The sequence below is a fragment of the Trematomus bernacchii genome, unplaced genomic scaffold, assembly GCF_902827165.1.
Source record: "Trematomus bernacchii unplaced genomic scaffold, fTreBer1.1, whole genome shotgun sequence".
Classification (NCBI taxonomy): Eukaryota; Metazoa; Chordata; class Actinopteri; order Perciformes; family Nototheniidae; genus Trematomus; species Trematomus bernacchii.
Genome location: NW_022987720.1, coordinates 22593471 through 22610400, shown reverse-complemented (window position 1 = coordinate 22610400; position 16930 = coordinate 22593471). Strand labels below are relative to the sequence as shown.

General features: G+C 40.6%; 1 protein-coding gene across 1 annotated transcript in view; it reads left to right on the top strand.

Moving 5' to 3' along the window:
- Window positions 1–9426: 9426 nt before the first annotated feature.
- Window positions 9427–16930, top strand: part of LOC117493317 (Na(+)/H(+) exchange regulatory cofactor NHE-RF2) — a 28895-nt gene continuing 21391 nt past the window's right edge. The window contains exons 1-2 of the mRNA XM_034143823.1: window positions 9427–10205; window positions 11158–11463. Of these exons, the coding sequence (XP_033999714.1) occupies window positions 9999–10205; window positions 11158–11463 (513 nt within the window). The 5' untranslated portion in view covers window positions 9427–9998. The remainder of the gene's footprint in view (window positions 10206–11157; window positions 11464–16930) is intronic.

Below are 16930 nucleotides of genomic sequence, written 5' to 3'. Positions count from 1 at the left end.
TAGAATAAAAAATAGAATAAAATAAAAGGTTACACAATTTACAAAAATACACACCCTAACAGTTCTGTGGATTTAGCAGCCAGGTATATATTGCACACTTATTAACGGCATGTATATATATTGCACATATTGCACATAGTTGATTCGGTATTTCCTCTTCCATTGCCATTTCCTCTCTGTGCCGCTGCGCCTTCCACTTGTCTTTATGTCCCCTCCCTCATTAGTGCACTTCTATAACATATACGCAGCCCTTATTCTATGTTTACTGACAACCTGTTTGTGTGGCAGGGTGTGGGGGTAGAAACACACTCTGTGCCTTCTGCAGCTTCTGGTTACCTCTGTGTTTGGGGTAATGCTGCTTTTGTTCCATCGACCTCAATGTTAAGTGAAGGACCCGTATTTTTACCAAGCAGAGAAAAGAGCACATTACAACTTGTTTAGCCTTTAAGATGATTCCGAGAAAAACTAGCCATGAGAGGCCGACTTCTTTTCAAAGAACTTAAAGGGCCCATGTCATGGCCATTTCCACTGATCATAATTACATTGTTGAGGTATACTAAAATAGATTTATACTGTGCAATTTTCCAAACTCACATTGGTTTCGCATACAGCATCTCTGTAAAGTATGTGTATTCAGCAGTATTCACTCTCTCCACTAAACGGTTGGAGCTCTTGCCCCCCCCTCCCTGTGAGCCTAGTGTGCTCCGATTGGTCAGCTCGGCCACTCTGTTCTGATTAGTCAACCGCCAGAGAGGCTCCGCCCGCTTTTTTCGGGGAACATCAGTCTTGTAATGGCGTCGGTACAGCCGTATATTTTATACGCTAACTAACCGAACTGTACCTACAACTGTTGTTATAGAAGAGTGTGACGGCCCCAGGGCCTTTGTGCAGGTGTGTTGCAGGTCTTACGGTGGGGTGGAGCTGAAGAGGCTAATCAGCGCGATCACGGACACCTCCGTAGCCGAGGTGCTATTAAGCCCAGCGGCCCGTCTCTCTCCAAAGCGGCTCGGCGATTCTCTCCCCTCGACCACCTATCTCTGCATTTACCACAATAAATGTGCCGTGGTTTTGTAAACTCGTGTATGTCTCCTTGTCTTTCCGTTGTGGCCTACGAGCCGGTCATAACAAAGAGTAAGTTATTTTTACCTGTAATAAACTACTACTGTTTGATGAGAAATCAAATCATGGTTTGTTATATATGAATGATATGTTATAGGAGCAAATAATTCAGGGAAGAAAGGATAGGCCTACTAAGTATTTCCATTAAACTTTATTTTTAGAAATGTACAAAATGAACATAAATATACATATATACACGGTATATCATCCATTCCTCCCTGCATCTTGCCTGGGCGCAGCCGGTGCTTTTTAGGATGAGGCCTCAGTAGTAGTAGTCCCGTCCCCATCATGTATTGTCCGCCAGGATCTGGCTGGACGAAATCAAATGCAAATCACAAAATATTAGAGAAACTTAGTTGTTTTAGATTCGTTAGTAGTAGTTGTGGTAGGAGTGTGGATCTATCTAATGAACAGCTTGCCAGCTAATATGCTAGCTTTATTGTTTACTTTGGTAGCTAACACGATATGAACGCTAGCTCGGAGGAACGGCAACTATAATGTAGTGTAATAAAACTACTATGAACAAAAGCTAGTGGTTCATATTAGGCTAGCAATAACGTGTTTATAATTGCAATCTTATACGGGTATTCTGCTACGTTCGGTCATACATTGTAACTTGCATGAATACATTGTTTTGCGCTAGCATACAGCTAGCCTCGTTAGCTATACATGCAGTATGTACATGTACTCAGGGTTCGAGTTATGTGGGAGCCAATGGGAGCTGAGCTCCCATAAGGAGGGGTCTGAGCTCCCACGGACGCAGTGAAATCATACATCTGTGGGGGTCGCTAATACATTACCAACAACCATTATTTTAATCACAAATAATGCATGTGTCAATGTAATGAGTATTATTGAAAAGAAAAACATGTTTTCCAAAAGAACAACGCATCTCTTGAATAACAATATGCCTGCTGCACTGCACCTCCAAGGTGCGCAATACTTTATTGCACAATCTATGCCTGTGAGCGTGCTGCGCGAGCCGAGATGATGTGTGTGTGCGCAGTTGAACCTTTTCATACAGGGCCGTGGTAAGTAGGGGTGGTGAGGGTGCTGCAGCACCCCCTGATGGAGGACAGGGAATCTGCACGTCCACAAGATTAAATGGAAATATAATACAAATATAATACAAAAAAAACTAATGTTCGGCCTTGATGTTCACATTCATAATTAAGTAAAGATAACACCCTTTTCACCACGGTTACATTTTCCATGTGCCCTGAGAGGCTCAGTGAGGTAAAGGACTCTGAGTGTTTAGATAGTTCACTTTAGTTATCTGAGTGGGTCTCAAACGGTTTTATCACAATTTATGTAAACAAATATTTCCAAGGCACACCTTTATAATTATTAGGATAAATAAAAACAGGTTTGAAATTATTCCAATGTATACTATAGGACAGTAAACCAACAATATCCTTTAAAACTGGAGAGATTAAAAAATATGGATGAATAAATAAATGTTAAGGTAAAGTAAGATATAAATGAACCAGCAAAAATCTTGCCTAGGGCAGCAAATGGGTCAGAACCGGCCCTGGTGTCATCCCCACAGCACCCCCCATTTGAAACATGTTCCCACGGCTATGTTCAACAATACGCCCAAGCTGCCCCTTCTTAAAAAAAATGACAGCTAGTATCTACCTCATTGTTTTGTTTTTAGAAAAACAAAAACTAGGTGTGTCTTGTTCTTGTTCTATCAGATGTTTAATGATTCAACATGTCTCATTGGGCCTTACATGTTCTATTCCAATGCTCAGTTGCTCTAGGTTGGATTTCCTACTAACGTAATAGACACTTTGGACCTTTATTAATCCTAGTAGATTTTGAGTCATCACAAGGCGAGGCAAGTTTATTTACAGAGCACCTTTCAACACAAAGCAATTCAAAGTGCTGTACAAAAATATAAGACAATAAGATCTAACAACACTAACATGTGTAGTCAAATTTGTCTGAAAATGATTTAGAAATGTTGCTTCATTTGGATGGAAAATGTGCGAGGCGAAAATGTACCTCACTCTTAGTTTATGAAATCATCAACTCACTATATAAAAAAATGAAAATTGGCATCAACAGCACGAAAACCGGTTGCAACCATGTTGTCAAAGTAGCAGCAAAAAGAGCCGATGTGATGTACTGCCCGCTTGTTTGTTTGAGAGCTTGAACAACAACTGACAAGTGAAGAAATGCATGGATGAAATGTTGATGTGTGGTTATGTTGCCTCTATATGCATTGAATAAAAACTGATGATTATTTGCGATGCATTTATGTGAAGCAGTATTTTATTGGTGTTGCTGGTTAAGATAAGTATGATGTAACTATTTGATAGACTAATATGTGGCTTTATCAATAATGCCATGCCACATGTTATAAGCTATTTGTTTTGAATGTAAAGTAGTGAAGTGGGAGTTTAAACTAACAGAGATTTCATAAGTAGAGCTACTTCCTTAGGCCCGGGCAGCCGGAAATATGTTTTGTGTGCACAATTTTGGGCCTTTGGGGACTCCGTAGAATCACCGCAGACAATTACATTTCAGGAAGTTACTTTGGAACTTGCATGTAAAGTTTCATGCTATTTTTTGCTAAATGAAAGTTAAAACGTCTGATCTGATTCTCTCTATATATATATATATATATATATATATATATATATATATATATATATATATATATAGCTTTAAAAACATGCAGAGGAATGAGATTGCTCAGCAAGTGGAGCTGCGCACATAAAAGCTGTCTTACCTAAGACAGTCCTTGCTCTTGGCACATGTATACTATAGGACAGTAAACCAACAATATCCTTTAAAACTGGAGAGATTAAAAAATATGGATGAATAAATAAATGTTAACTGATAAAATAAGATATAATTGAACCAGCATAAATCTTGCCTAGAGCAGCAAATTGGTCAGAACCGGCCCTGGTGTCATCCCCACAGCACCCCCCATTTGAAACATGTTCCCACGGCTATGTTTTCATATTTAAGTTTGTAGCAAGTAGAGCTGTTGGCAGGCCCGGACTGGCCATCGGGAGGGCCGGGAGGTTTCCCGATGGCCTAGCGATTTTGTTTTTTTAATGTAGGCTATTGTGAATGCAACGCTGCGCAAATGTGGGTTTGCCTCACACAGGGTGACTGTCTGTCTACATGATGTGGCATCTGTTTCATATGGGTGTTTCCATAGATCTAGTCTCTTTATTTTCCCCTCAAAATGCACCAGATTGATGCATTTAACTCCAAAATTAAAAAAATATCTTACCAGGGGGGGGCATGCCCCCGGACCCCCCTAGAGGATTTGAGGTCCACCCCCAAAATATGTTCACATGGATAGGTTCCCAAATACATTTGCAATTTTTTTTTAAATAGTAACCCCTGTCCATGTTTATTATTGGTGTGTGTGTGTGTGTGTGTGTGTGTGTGTGTGTGTGTGTGTGTGTGTGTGTGTGTGTGTGTGTGTGTGATTGAGTGTGTGTGCGCGTGCATGCGTGCGCACGCGTTAGTTTCAAAGAACCCCATAGAGCTCAGTTTATAACTCGAACCCTGCATGTACTGTCACAATGTACGGTAAATCACCCGGAGTATACTGTATGAGTATTCCGTGTGTGTGACTGCAGACATTCTCCTGCCATGACAAACATGTAAGGCCATCTGCTGACATTGTAGTTGATATATTTAAACGCTAGCAACGTAGCATAACAAAAATGTTTTTCCGACCCAGGTCTAGCTCCGTCGGTTAGATCGGTAGCATACACGCTACGCCAGCTATAATGTAATTACGTTTCGCGACTGACCGCACGGCAAATCACCCGGAGTATACTGTCAATAGGTATTTTGTGTGTGAATGCAGACATTCTCCTGCTATGAGATACATGTATGCAAGGCCATCTGCTGATATTAGAGTTGATATATGGAAACGCTAGCAACTTAGTTAGCACAGTTAGCACTGTGTCAATGGCTTAGCAGTCCAACACAGTTTACACATTTAAACAGTCTTGTTTGATAAATACACAAATAACAATGCAAACTTACAGGTTGTGTACCCGAATCTTCCCCTGCTCCAAACGGTCCAAACAAGCTGTGCATATCCGGCCTCAAACTGGGCAATGTTTTGGAAGCTTTCGTCTGTGAAATGCCGGTTCTTCGAACCTCTGAAGGAACAGTGTTAAAAAGACATTTCAACCACTGACTTCGTCGTGGTTCTTCCGTCGGTAGGACAAACAGCTCAGATTTCTCCTCACATTTCAGGAAACAGGTCCTTGGCAGTGGCATGACTGGATCGGTTGTGAACTGAACCAGAGCTTCCAACAGTAAATGTTAGGCTGGCAGAGGGTGCGGCCAGCGCCGCTGGGTGTGGCCATAGCTCTTCGGGATTGGTCCATTTCGTTCCGGGTACCGCATGACATCAGGCCGTACCCGGAACTAAATGGAAGACTCAAATGGGCAGTGACGTATCTCCAACGAGGCGTTTTGGGGAGGTATTTTCTGTGTTAGAGTTTTACTCGCTACAGGGTGTACTTTGAGGGTTTTGACTCTGCACACCGTTTACATGCATAAAAACCTTCATAACACACAAGGGGACGGGTAATAACCGGAAAAGCATGACATGGGAGCTTTAAACAAAGGAAAAACCTTGTTGTACTAGAATAAACAATTAAGGCCTGAGGACTTTCTAAGGTCGATATGCTAGCAAATGCCTACTGTCGCTCGCAGATAGATAGATACTGTAGTTATCACAGTTTGTACAGTATTTCAATGTAAACAGGAATTCCAGGGATTTATTGTTTTCTGGGAAGACACAAATCAGACGCCATCAAACTGACCACACATGGCTTTATGGACACACAAGATGTGTTTGTTGACAATTCAGGGAGAGGAGGAAGAAGGTGAGTATCTTGTTTGTTTAAATAAACAACATGTCAGTGTGTGGTGATAGAGCGGAAAGGAATTCAAGCATTTATTTAAGTGGAGGTGAATAATTGTACATTATAATTGTGCATCATTGCTGCTTTTTTTAAATCTGTGTTGCATTGCAGCAAAACAAGAAGCCAATCACAGCCCAACCTGAAACTAGTTTAACATTTAAAATAAAAGCCAAGAACACTTTCTCTTGAAGCTCGCTGGGTGTTTTGGCTGCAAAAGGGAGAGGGGGAGACTCCGTGCAGTTAATTAAAGCTGAGAGCTGTGATCTTTTTCCTGCCTTTGACATGGGGAGGGCATTTCAATTATGTTTTTAAAAAGTTCCCTGCAGTAAACCAAGCCCAAGATAAATGCATGTTCCCACTCAGTGTCAAAACAAACCGAAAACCAAATTGCTCATGCTTTCCTTCTCAATCCTTATCACTTGACCACTCTCACTGTTTAGATATTATTATTTGGAAAGTGTCAAAGTAAATGTATCTGAAGAAGACTGCATGCAGTGCTACAATCTTGATATAATAGCAGGAATATAATAGTCACAGAAACCTACTTTGTGACTTCAGAGTGGCATTTCCCTCTCTTAGGTTTATTTCTCAAAAGGTTATTTGATATTTAGGTGACTCTTTAAAACTGAAGCAGGAGGAAAAGCGCAGCAGGGGAGTGGATCAATGTGTTGGTTACATTTACATCCAAATCATGTGTTTGTTTATGCAGACAGATGGAAAGACACCATTGTTGTGGATGATACATTGAATCATTTCACTTCTACATGTTGAAACAAACAATAGCAATGTAAGGTGATATGCCTTGTTTCGAGTCATCACATCCTCTAAAGACTTATTTTGAAAATGACAGCATATGGCAGATGTTTTATAAGCCAGATTTCACTGGCTAAAAGATTAAAACACACTTAAATTAACCGACCTTCGTTTCTGTCATATGGCTTAAGAAAACCTGGAGCTTGTACAGTACATAATATTGTCTGTGGTGGTTGTTGTGTGTGTCCTGTGTGTTTGTGACTCATGTGACATTACATTGAAGACTAAACTTGGACTTTGCCCTGAGGTTCTCCTCTGATGCCAGCAACTGTCTTCTTTAATCTAGACACAAGGCAACTGAGCCAAATACCTCTCCTGTGCTGTTAAAATGTGTGTATGAGTGTGTGTATGTGTGTATGCTGACAGATGACGAATATTAATGTGATGCTCACTGTAGCTGACGTTTTGTTTTCTTATTAATTTGCAGACTAGTGTGTGTTGTCAGAGAGAGCACACACCACATAATTTCATGTACATTTTTGGTAACTGATACAAACCTTGTGCTCCGAATGCCAGTACACTTTTAATCTCCTTTCGTACACTCGAAAACAAAATACACAAGGCAAAATCCATGAAAAGAAAAATATCAAACCTCTGATTTCATGCCTTTCGCCAATTTCTCCATGGCACAAAGTGAGGTGTTTGCATTGCTTGTTTTGTCTGACTCAATAAATATAGAACATTAAGAAAATCTGCAAACTGTCAAATTTAAGAATCAGGAGCCACTATTTTGTGGTAAATGCCCTAATAACCCTTAAATCAGTGATCAAAGATTGCCAATACATGTTGAATCTCTGCAGCTCTGTTCCCCCTGGATCATTTAGGGACTAAACAAAATGATCAGCAGGTTTGTCCCATTTTCAACAGTATAAAGCATGAGGAATGTGTTCGTTCCTCAAGACAATACTGTTGCTGTAACTGTGTTGTGATGAATTAATTAACTTAAGTCCCCTCCATTAAAATGATGGTCCTTCCTGGCCTGATTGAGTTGAACCCTGATGTATTCATTAAAATGGTCATCAAGATAATAGACCATCTATCAGCGCGTGGACATCATAAAAAAGTTGCAAGTGAATCCAGATCCCATAGCAGACAAACAATAATCTGATTGTGTTTTCTCCAAATGATCTAATAAAGGAAAATGCTATGAGCAAATGGAGCCATTGCTGAGGACAGGAAGATCTGTAGGATAGCATGATGGAAATACCGGAGATCGGCTGTTTGTTGTTCGTTGCAGCAAAGCTCTTCTTCCTAATAGTAACTAGGTAGTCATGTTAGTATCATTGATGATGTCAATAATGTCTGTATTAATTATATCATATTGCAATGAAGCGATATCTCCCCATCATGCATTCCAAGAAAAAATATGATTTTGTTCAAGTTTTGTCTATCCTTATTTAATTTCAGTGGACACAATAACTTGATTTAAAAGGTTTGACCAGAAATGTGTTGTGTAGTTGAAACACCTTTTGAATCATGAGTGTTCATTGACCTCCAGTGGTCACTGTTAGAAACTGCAATAATAAAGCATTGGTTTAAAAAGGATATATCATACTCATGTGACTACAGTGACAGGTTTGCATGCTTTAATGTTCCAAAAGAAATTGTCTCATACAGCCTGTGCTGCAGCACCTCTTTTCACCCTCTGTCTGGAACTAGAGCCCAGTGTGCTCTGATTGGTTAGCTCGCCGGCTACGTTGTGATTGGCGTTTTTAACCTTTGCAGACATACCCAAAAACCTATACACACTTCCCAAAAAGCATAATAGGGCCCCTTTAACATTAGTTTATATTTATTATATTACCAAAAATGTATGAACAGCAATAGTTCAGCAGATTTTTAAGTCAACATTACAAATAAGAGTAACAAAAGTATTGTAATAACTATAAGAATACAAAACAGATACAAAAAGTTGCAATATAAGATGTTTTATTTATGGAAGATAATGTTGGCCCTTTAGCTTTGAGAATCCATCCAAACTATGAGCTACAGTCATGTATAACTACTGTATAGATTCGTTGTTTTTATTATTATTTTAATGTTGTGGAGATTTTTTTATTTATAGCATAGATAAATGAAAATTAATAGTGTTTTGTAGTTAAGTAGTGGTAATATTGCCTTTAAAATGTTGATTATATAGTAGACTAAACAAATAATCAAAACAGAAATTGGTTTACTTACTAAGGATTCATATTTCTACTCTTTAATGGTCACCAAAAATATGCATTTACGGTGCCTTATGGTTGAAGATCTGTGATTCGCTTTGGGTTAGTCATTTGGGGCATTTTTTCCCTAGGGTTGGGGTTAAATGGTTATAGATTAAATTAACAATTTAGGCAAGAACCTGGTCTAAATTATGAATGGAGAACTACAGTCAGTCAGTCATCTTGTGGTTTGCATGCTCTTATTGAATTATATGTTAATAAAAACACATGTTGAATCTTGTTTGTTGAGCTGAGAAGATGTATATTTTATGTATATTTCTTAAACCCAATGCAGCATGCAGTGCTTTATATTTACTTAACCATTTGTTTACAACCCACCACCTAGGGGCAGTATTGTATAACTCTGAATCCTCTCACTGTGCTCCGAATATTTCACTTTCCTGAGAGACAAACAGGTAGCCTGGCCAGAGGGAGGTGGTGCTATTGCGCACACGGCGCTCAACCTGCGCAAACTACAGCATAACTGCATGCATATTCTCCGATCAGTTGTTATGGATAAATGTGGAGGGAGAGGTGAGGCCCTGCTGATTATTTCGACTCCAACACGTCTGCAGTCACATCAATGATGCTGTCTTGGAGGCTCTGAAGTCTGTGCGCGCTGCAGCGGATCAGTTTTGGAGTCGCCAGCAGTGCGCCTCAGCTGGACACAGGACACACGATCTGGAGGACTGGCTCCATCGTTTTATTGAAGTTTGATGCCTGTTTTGTTGGTATTTTTATCCCTGGGATTTCTTCTTGTGAAGTGCATTTGGAGCTGCTTGTATTGAGTGTTTTTATTACATGGAAAGCGTGCGTATCGTGCAGATATGTTTTCGCTCCGTGGAAGTTAGCCCTGCAACAGCTCTCCTAAACTCTTCTCTTTGCATCTTAACTTGTAATAATACTTTAACTAAAAACTGCAGGAGGTTTTAAAAACGTCAGTGGAAAAATGGCCAGCGAACGGAAACCACGGCTTTGTGTCATGGCAAAATCGGAGGACGGGTATGGATTTCACTTGCATGGCGAGAAAGGGAAGAGCGGACAGTACATCCGCAAAGTGGAGACTGGGTCCCCCGCAGAAGCGACCGGGCTGCGCGCGGGGGACCGGGTGGTGTCGGTGAATGGGGTGAACGTGGAGAAAGAGACACATCACCAGGCAAGTAGATGTGCATTCATATGATATATGTGGTTTTACCTCATGTTACAGGAGGAATGTAGTTGACTATCAAAAGGTCACACCGGTTTTGCATGCATTACCCTCCTCCTACTGCGATACATAACTTTTCATTTAGCTTCTAATTAGACCTGACCGAAACATGTGACTAACCTGCACCATCCCTTTGTTTGGAAGCAGGTATGCACTGTCAAAGGACTTAGAGCTGAGAGACTGTTTTCGCACTGGTTGTCAGAAAGAGACAGCAGCCTCAGATAATCATTTTCCCAGGCTCACAGAGGAACATTAGGTTTATCTGTAACCTTGTTACAACAGAGATAAAAACAAACTGTTGACTGTTGTGTTTGAAGCTCTCATAACATTTCTGCATCCATGGGGCTTTAAATGTATGCTTTGCACAAAGAATTGCAAAGTTGCTTGTTTTGTCATCTAATGATGTTTGCCCACATTTAAGGGTTGGAGAGCCCAGTATGTATCTACATCAATGACACGAAGGATTGATTCAGAGCAAATGTTTGCACTAAATTAATCAGATGGTCTTTTCTTAAATATCAAGACAAAGATAAAGTACAAAATATTGGCAAAATCATCAAATTGTTGGCTTTTTTCCTGAAATATTACGATTAGTTGCCATCTTATGGTTCATAGTGTCTGATATTTTGGTCAATGTTTACATATTTCTATCACCACTGTGAAAGGCTCTGTACACCCACATGTCTGAGAAAAGTGTGAATGTGTTAAATCATTTCGAAAGATGTCTTTGCGCTGACTGGATGCTTCTAACGGAGCTGGTTAACCAAATATCATTTGATGCGATTGGGTTATTTTCCTATAGCTGCAGTCTTTAGTGTTTCACTGCTGCCAAGCTTGGGAGTTAAACCTTCTATTAAGAAACAAAATGAGCAGTGAACAACCGTCCTCTCCCGTCCCTCAGGTGGTACAGCGGATCAAAGCAGTGGAAAGTGAGACCAGGTTGCTGGTGGTGGACCAAGAGACACATGAAAGTCTGCGCAGCCTCCGCCTCACACCCACAGAAGAGATGGCCATCGTCAGGGTTTCACCTCCGTCCTCCTCCTCTCCCCCAGCCTCCCCCTCGCCACCCCCATCCTCTGTCCCATCCTCTGTCCCATCCTCCCCAAGCAAGAAGCGGGAGAACGGCTCGGTGTCCAAGCAGCCGGTCACTCCGAGCAGCCAGGTGCAGAAGCCCACCAGGAGGTCGCCTTCCAAGGCTGCGAAGAAGGTAAGCTGGCCTGACAGGAGAGAACAGTAAAAACAGTCTAATTTAGTTATCTTTTATACTTGTGTTACTCTTTTAATGGTGTTTGGTTTCTAAGGGGGGACATACAGGTGGAGTATTGATCAACAGTTGTAATATGTATAGGTCTCCCTTTTTGCCTAATATGTATCTTGTTATTCCTAGCTGCAAAACTCCTGGTTGGTCGCAAGAAACCAAAGGATGTTTTCCGGCTCAAACTTGTATCTGTCAGAACAGAATATGACCAGTTGTTTAGAGCTGCAGCTAACAATCCTTTTATAACAGATAGTTCTGTATGTTATTTTCATGATTATTTGATCAAACAACTGCGAAGTGCCTAACAATAGTTATTTATGAAAAAAGCCCATCACAACTTCCCTAAGCCCCAGTTGACGTATTTAAATGAATTGCTTTGTCTGATCCTCAGTCCAAAACCCCAGGACAAAGGAAATCAGCAGCATTTTACATTTACAGTTCTTCAACTAGTGATTTTTACAGTTTGGAAATATACTGATTAGCTTTCTTGCAGAGAGTTGGATAAGAAGATCAACGGCACACTTACAGTATGTGCGCAGGGAATTTGAAGCTATATCAACAGAGGATTAGCTTAGCTTAGCATAGGGGACTGGAAATGGAGGGAAACAGCTTGACGGGCTCTGGCAAAAAGATAACAAAATCAGCCTATGAGCATCTATAATGCCAGATTTTCAGAAGATCTTCAACAGAGCAAAACTTACTGTTTAGCCATTTTCAGTCTGGATTTAAGCTAACGCTGCTGCCTGTAAATGCATACTTATTTTCTCATGTAACGCTTAGCAGAAAAAGAGCAAGAGTATTACCCAAATTCTCTAACTATTTTCTTATTATGTGAGCTTTTTTTTTAGTTAACATCAAGTCAATGATATTCTATGTGTAGAGAACATAAGGCCTTGCCATTCAGCCTAAAAACACAAGTCTTTTTCAGAGACTCAGACAAAGCATTCTTAGAGTATGTCAACTTCCAAACACAAGAGTTAAAAATACTAAACCCATCAGCGAACAGATTGCAGATAAGTGACGTGAGTCATCCCTGAACAGATTCTCCTCACCCCGGACTTGTTCTCTTGCTGCTTTGCCAGTTTCAGATTTGATTAGTATATGTTATGCAAGTTTCCGTCCTGTTCTTCTGCCTTCCTTGCATGTTTAGGGTATGTCTGATAATGAATTTGTGTGTCCTGAGGGAGGAACATGGCTAGCTGAATTCGCTCCAGATGTTGAGTTAGGTCACAGAGGGCAAGGAAAGGTCAGAGGGGGTGAGCCTTCAGAAGTTAAGAATCTGGAAACGGACAATGCAGTGGCTCTGAAGAACAGGAAATGCACAGAAATAGTTAAAGATTTATGAATCAAGAAAGATGTTTGGGAGATTTTCTGAAAGCCTTTTGTTTTAGATTAGAAAAATCAGATTTAGATTAGACAAAAAAAGCACTTCACAAGTCTCACAACATAAAATGAATTGAGGCTCGAGTGAAACCATTGCTACATTTCCAGTTCATCATTATGACCTCTCTTCTTTTCAAATGTTACATTGTTGTTTTCTTTTGGCATTTCATTTTGTATTGAGGTAATCCAAAAATAAAGAGAAGTAATGAGGTTACATTAGTTTTAAAGTGTGATTCTAAGATTAGGCTTTTTTTTTTAACCCTCTTAACCCTGTAGATATTGATAATATTGTGAAATTATATTCAAGCAGGAACTTTACAGGACATTCACATCTTCCTGTGTTTGTTTTCATAACTCCTTGTCACAGTTGGTTGGATATTTCTCAATAGTCATTTGATACACTTTTTTTTTCTAAATCAGATTCATTGTTTGGTTATTCCATGTTAAATTGGAAAACAGGATGTATTTCCGTTCGCTCTGTCTCTCCTGGAACACAAAGATCTGATGGGCTTTGGTTTCACATGGCCTCTATCAGCGGGACGAGGCCGCTCCACTTCTGCTTTCTGCATTTACACAAACATGTGTTTTCACTTAGGCTTGCCCTGCCCATATGTGAGCAGCACTCAGGCACTACTTCTACAAATGCACTGCAGCGACAGGGCCAATCAGTTAAATCCTAAATGTGTGTGTGTGTGTGTGTGTGTGTGTGTGTGTGTGTGTGTGTGTGTGTGTGTGTGTGTGTGTGTGTGTGTGTGTGTGTGTGTGTGTGTGTGTGTGGTGTGTGTGTGTGTGTGTGTGTGTGTGTGTGTGTGTGTGTGTGTGTGTGTGTGTGTGTGTGTGTGTGTGTGTGTGTGTGTGTGTGTGTGTGTGTGTGTGTGTGTGTGTGTGTGTGTGTGTGTGTGTGTGTGTGTTCAGCTCTGGGTTTGTGACCTATGGCAAGAAATCCCAGTGCCTGGTGGGTTCGGATTGGCCTGGCTGAGGCTCAGGGAAATGCTTAGAGGTCTCTTGTTCCTTTTTTATTTTTTGTATGACTTATGAAAGGATGGGAACAAAAGTTTGGCAGATTAAGCCAAAAAGCATCAGTGCATATCAAATGTAGGAGCTGCTATTGGGACATTTTAAACTTGTACTTTGACGACCATAAGCAAACTCCTGTTGAGACTGGCACATTGAAACCTGCCTCTGTTTCTCAATTGATACCTTGATAGTGTGGAAAATGTAAGATGTTTCCATTTCCCTGGTTCCACAACAGATATGCAGACTCAGTATTGACACTGCATGCTAATATAACATATTTCAACTTGTTTGTCATTTGTCCATGTGGCTGTCAAGGATCTTTGGCAATCAGTGCCGTGTAATTACAACCACGAAAGCAGAGGGGAAAACAGACTGATCAGCATGGAAACATGAATCACCAAGTGAACAATCGTAACTAAAAAGATGAAAGATGAATCGCTTCTCCTAATTCTTTGACTCTGTCACAGCTGTAAAAGTCCGTTTGTTTCAGCGAGACTGCTGAGATCAGCACATTTCTTCTCATAAGTTTTATTTTCAAAGAAAGGCAGGAGAGAAAGAATGAGGGAGGGATGGAGAGCAGACAGCTTTTGGACAGAGGGAACCCAAGTAAGAGAAGCCAAGGCAATAACAACCTTGAAGATTTGTTGGAGGGACTTTTCAGGAAGTGGGCCCCCCTCAGTGGGGCAGGGGAGTGGGGAAAGTAAAACATTTTGAGGTAGTGGAGTCACACAGTGAAGGGGAGACTTGGTGAAGAGGTTTGATAGAAGCTGGCAGAATACATGGTCACAGCAGAAACATGGGTAGACATGGTCCTTTCTGCACCTGTAATCACTTTGTCCATTCATTTTCCTGTTACGGGTTTTGTGAGTGCGCATGTTCCCTCGGTTAAATTACACTGCCTTTCTTCAGTTTCATGGCCAATCCGTGTCATGTGCAAATAAATACTATGCAATGGGTGTCTTTCACAGAACCTTAAAGGTGGGGTAGGTAACTTTGGAGAAACCAGCTCGAGTGCGCTAGAATTTGAAAATGCACAGCCGGAACAAATCTGCCACTTCCTTACAGAGCCCCTCCTCCAACACACACGAACGCGCACATGACCAATGAGGGCACGAGATAAGTTTGTGCACAGATGGAAGGCTGACAGGCAGGTAGGCCATCCAGTTATTTTAGCCGGGCCGGCTAAAATGATTGGTCATTACATCACAGTACTACGGCTTCCACAGATGACATTTCTTTATGGATTTTTAGTCAAAGCACTTAATATATTCATTGCTATCGGGATGTTAAGAGCATTCCATGGAATATAACAAAAAGTGTATCTCGAGCCGGTTTCTCAAACTTACCTACCCCACCTTTAAAGTGTATCACTGTTAAGCATATTGAGACTGAAAACCCATATAAAATATGTTGGCTCGATAAAACAGTCCTAGAAAAAAAACTTTAAAGCTATTATCTGGTTCTCGATCCATTTCTCTGTGACAAAATCAGAGAAAATTGTATGAAACTGAAAAAAAGCTCAGACACTTCGTTTGCTGTCGCTTTCTAACTATTTTCTTTTCACTTTCTTGCTCACTGGCCAGCAGACAATCGACAAGACATTTAGCAGGAACTAAGATTGATGCTAGAGTCAGAAAGGATGAGACGTCTCAAAGACAAGAACATTACGACTTGGGTTTAAGACGTATCATTTTACCCTAACACACCTGAGGTGTCAGTGCTCTTTCTCTGTGCAGACGTGGGTATGTCATTAAAGCTCAAGATGAAGTGTCAGGTGTCACTTTCTCACCAGAACTTTTTATTATTTTATAACAAACACAGAAAATGATCGGTTACTTTTATGGTTGATAATCAATTCAAAGTTCTCAGATGTGGATATTTGCAGTCTTTCTTGGGCTCACATAATAATAAAGTGGTATTGAAGCATAATATAATGAATATCTTTGGACTCTGGGTCAGATAAAAAGGTGACATTTGATCACTGTTGACTCTATATTGTGATAGGCATGTTTTGCCTTTGTGTTATGCCGTGCACAAAGACAAATAGATAGAAATATTCCATTCCACAAATCCATGACAGACATGTTCCTGGCAGGACAGTTTCTGTATTATGGGGGAGATATTGTTTTCCTCCCACCTCTCCCTGGCCTGCACTTTCCCTCTCTGTTGGTGGTGAGACCTCCACCACATGCACAAACACACTGTGGATTGCTGTTGTTCTTTCCAGCCCTGCTGCACTCCTGGTCAGTTTAACACCACGCTTGCTAGGAAGTACATGGAAAGTCGTTGCTACGGTAACAGTCAGCATTTGGATTTGTGCGCTGGACAGATAGCAAAAAATAATAATAATAAAGTACCGACAAGTTTTGTGAGAAAAAAGAGGGACAACAAGAAAAAGGAAAAACGGTTTTGCATAAATGAGCGTTAACGTGTGCAGGCAGTGTCTTGGTTTCTCTCGGATATGTCCATTATGACTTTGACCTTTTAAAATGGTTATTTGCTTTGTAACATAATATGATGGTTTGGCTCAGTCAGAAACATATCAGTAGTCCAGATGACCCAGCTGTGAGCACACAGACTGACATGTGAACAGCACTTTGTGTTGTAATAAACTTCACTACATCATGTGTAAGATTTGCAGAGGCCTGCAAGAGATCATCTGCTCCCTATAGAGAACATTAAACTGACACACACAAACACACACACATCTGTTAAAACACTAAGACTGAAAGGAGGGGTGTGTGTTCGTAGAGGTGCTCTTTGTGTGCGCAAAACTGGCTTTGCTCTGTAAAGAATGAAACACTGCTTTCTATGAAGATTCACAACATGTTTTATTAAGTGTGAGTGCATGTGTATGCTATTGTGAAGTTTATGAGCATTTGTTCATTTGTAACTTTGGGAAGACACATGTGTTTCACAGGTGGTGAAACCTTAACAAACTCCATGTAAACACCAGCAGAGACTAAACAAGTCAGACAAGAAGACGGAGTAAACAAGAGAGGCCAAACAATTTTCT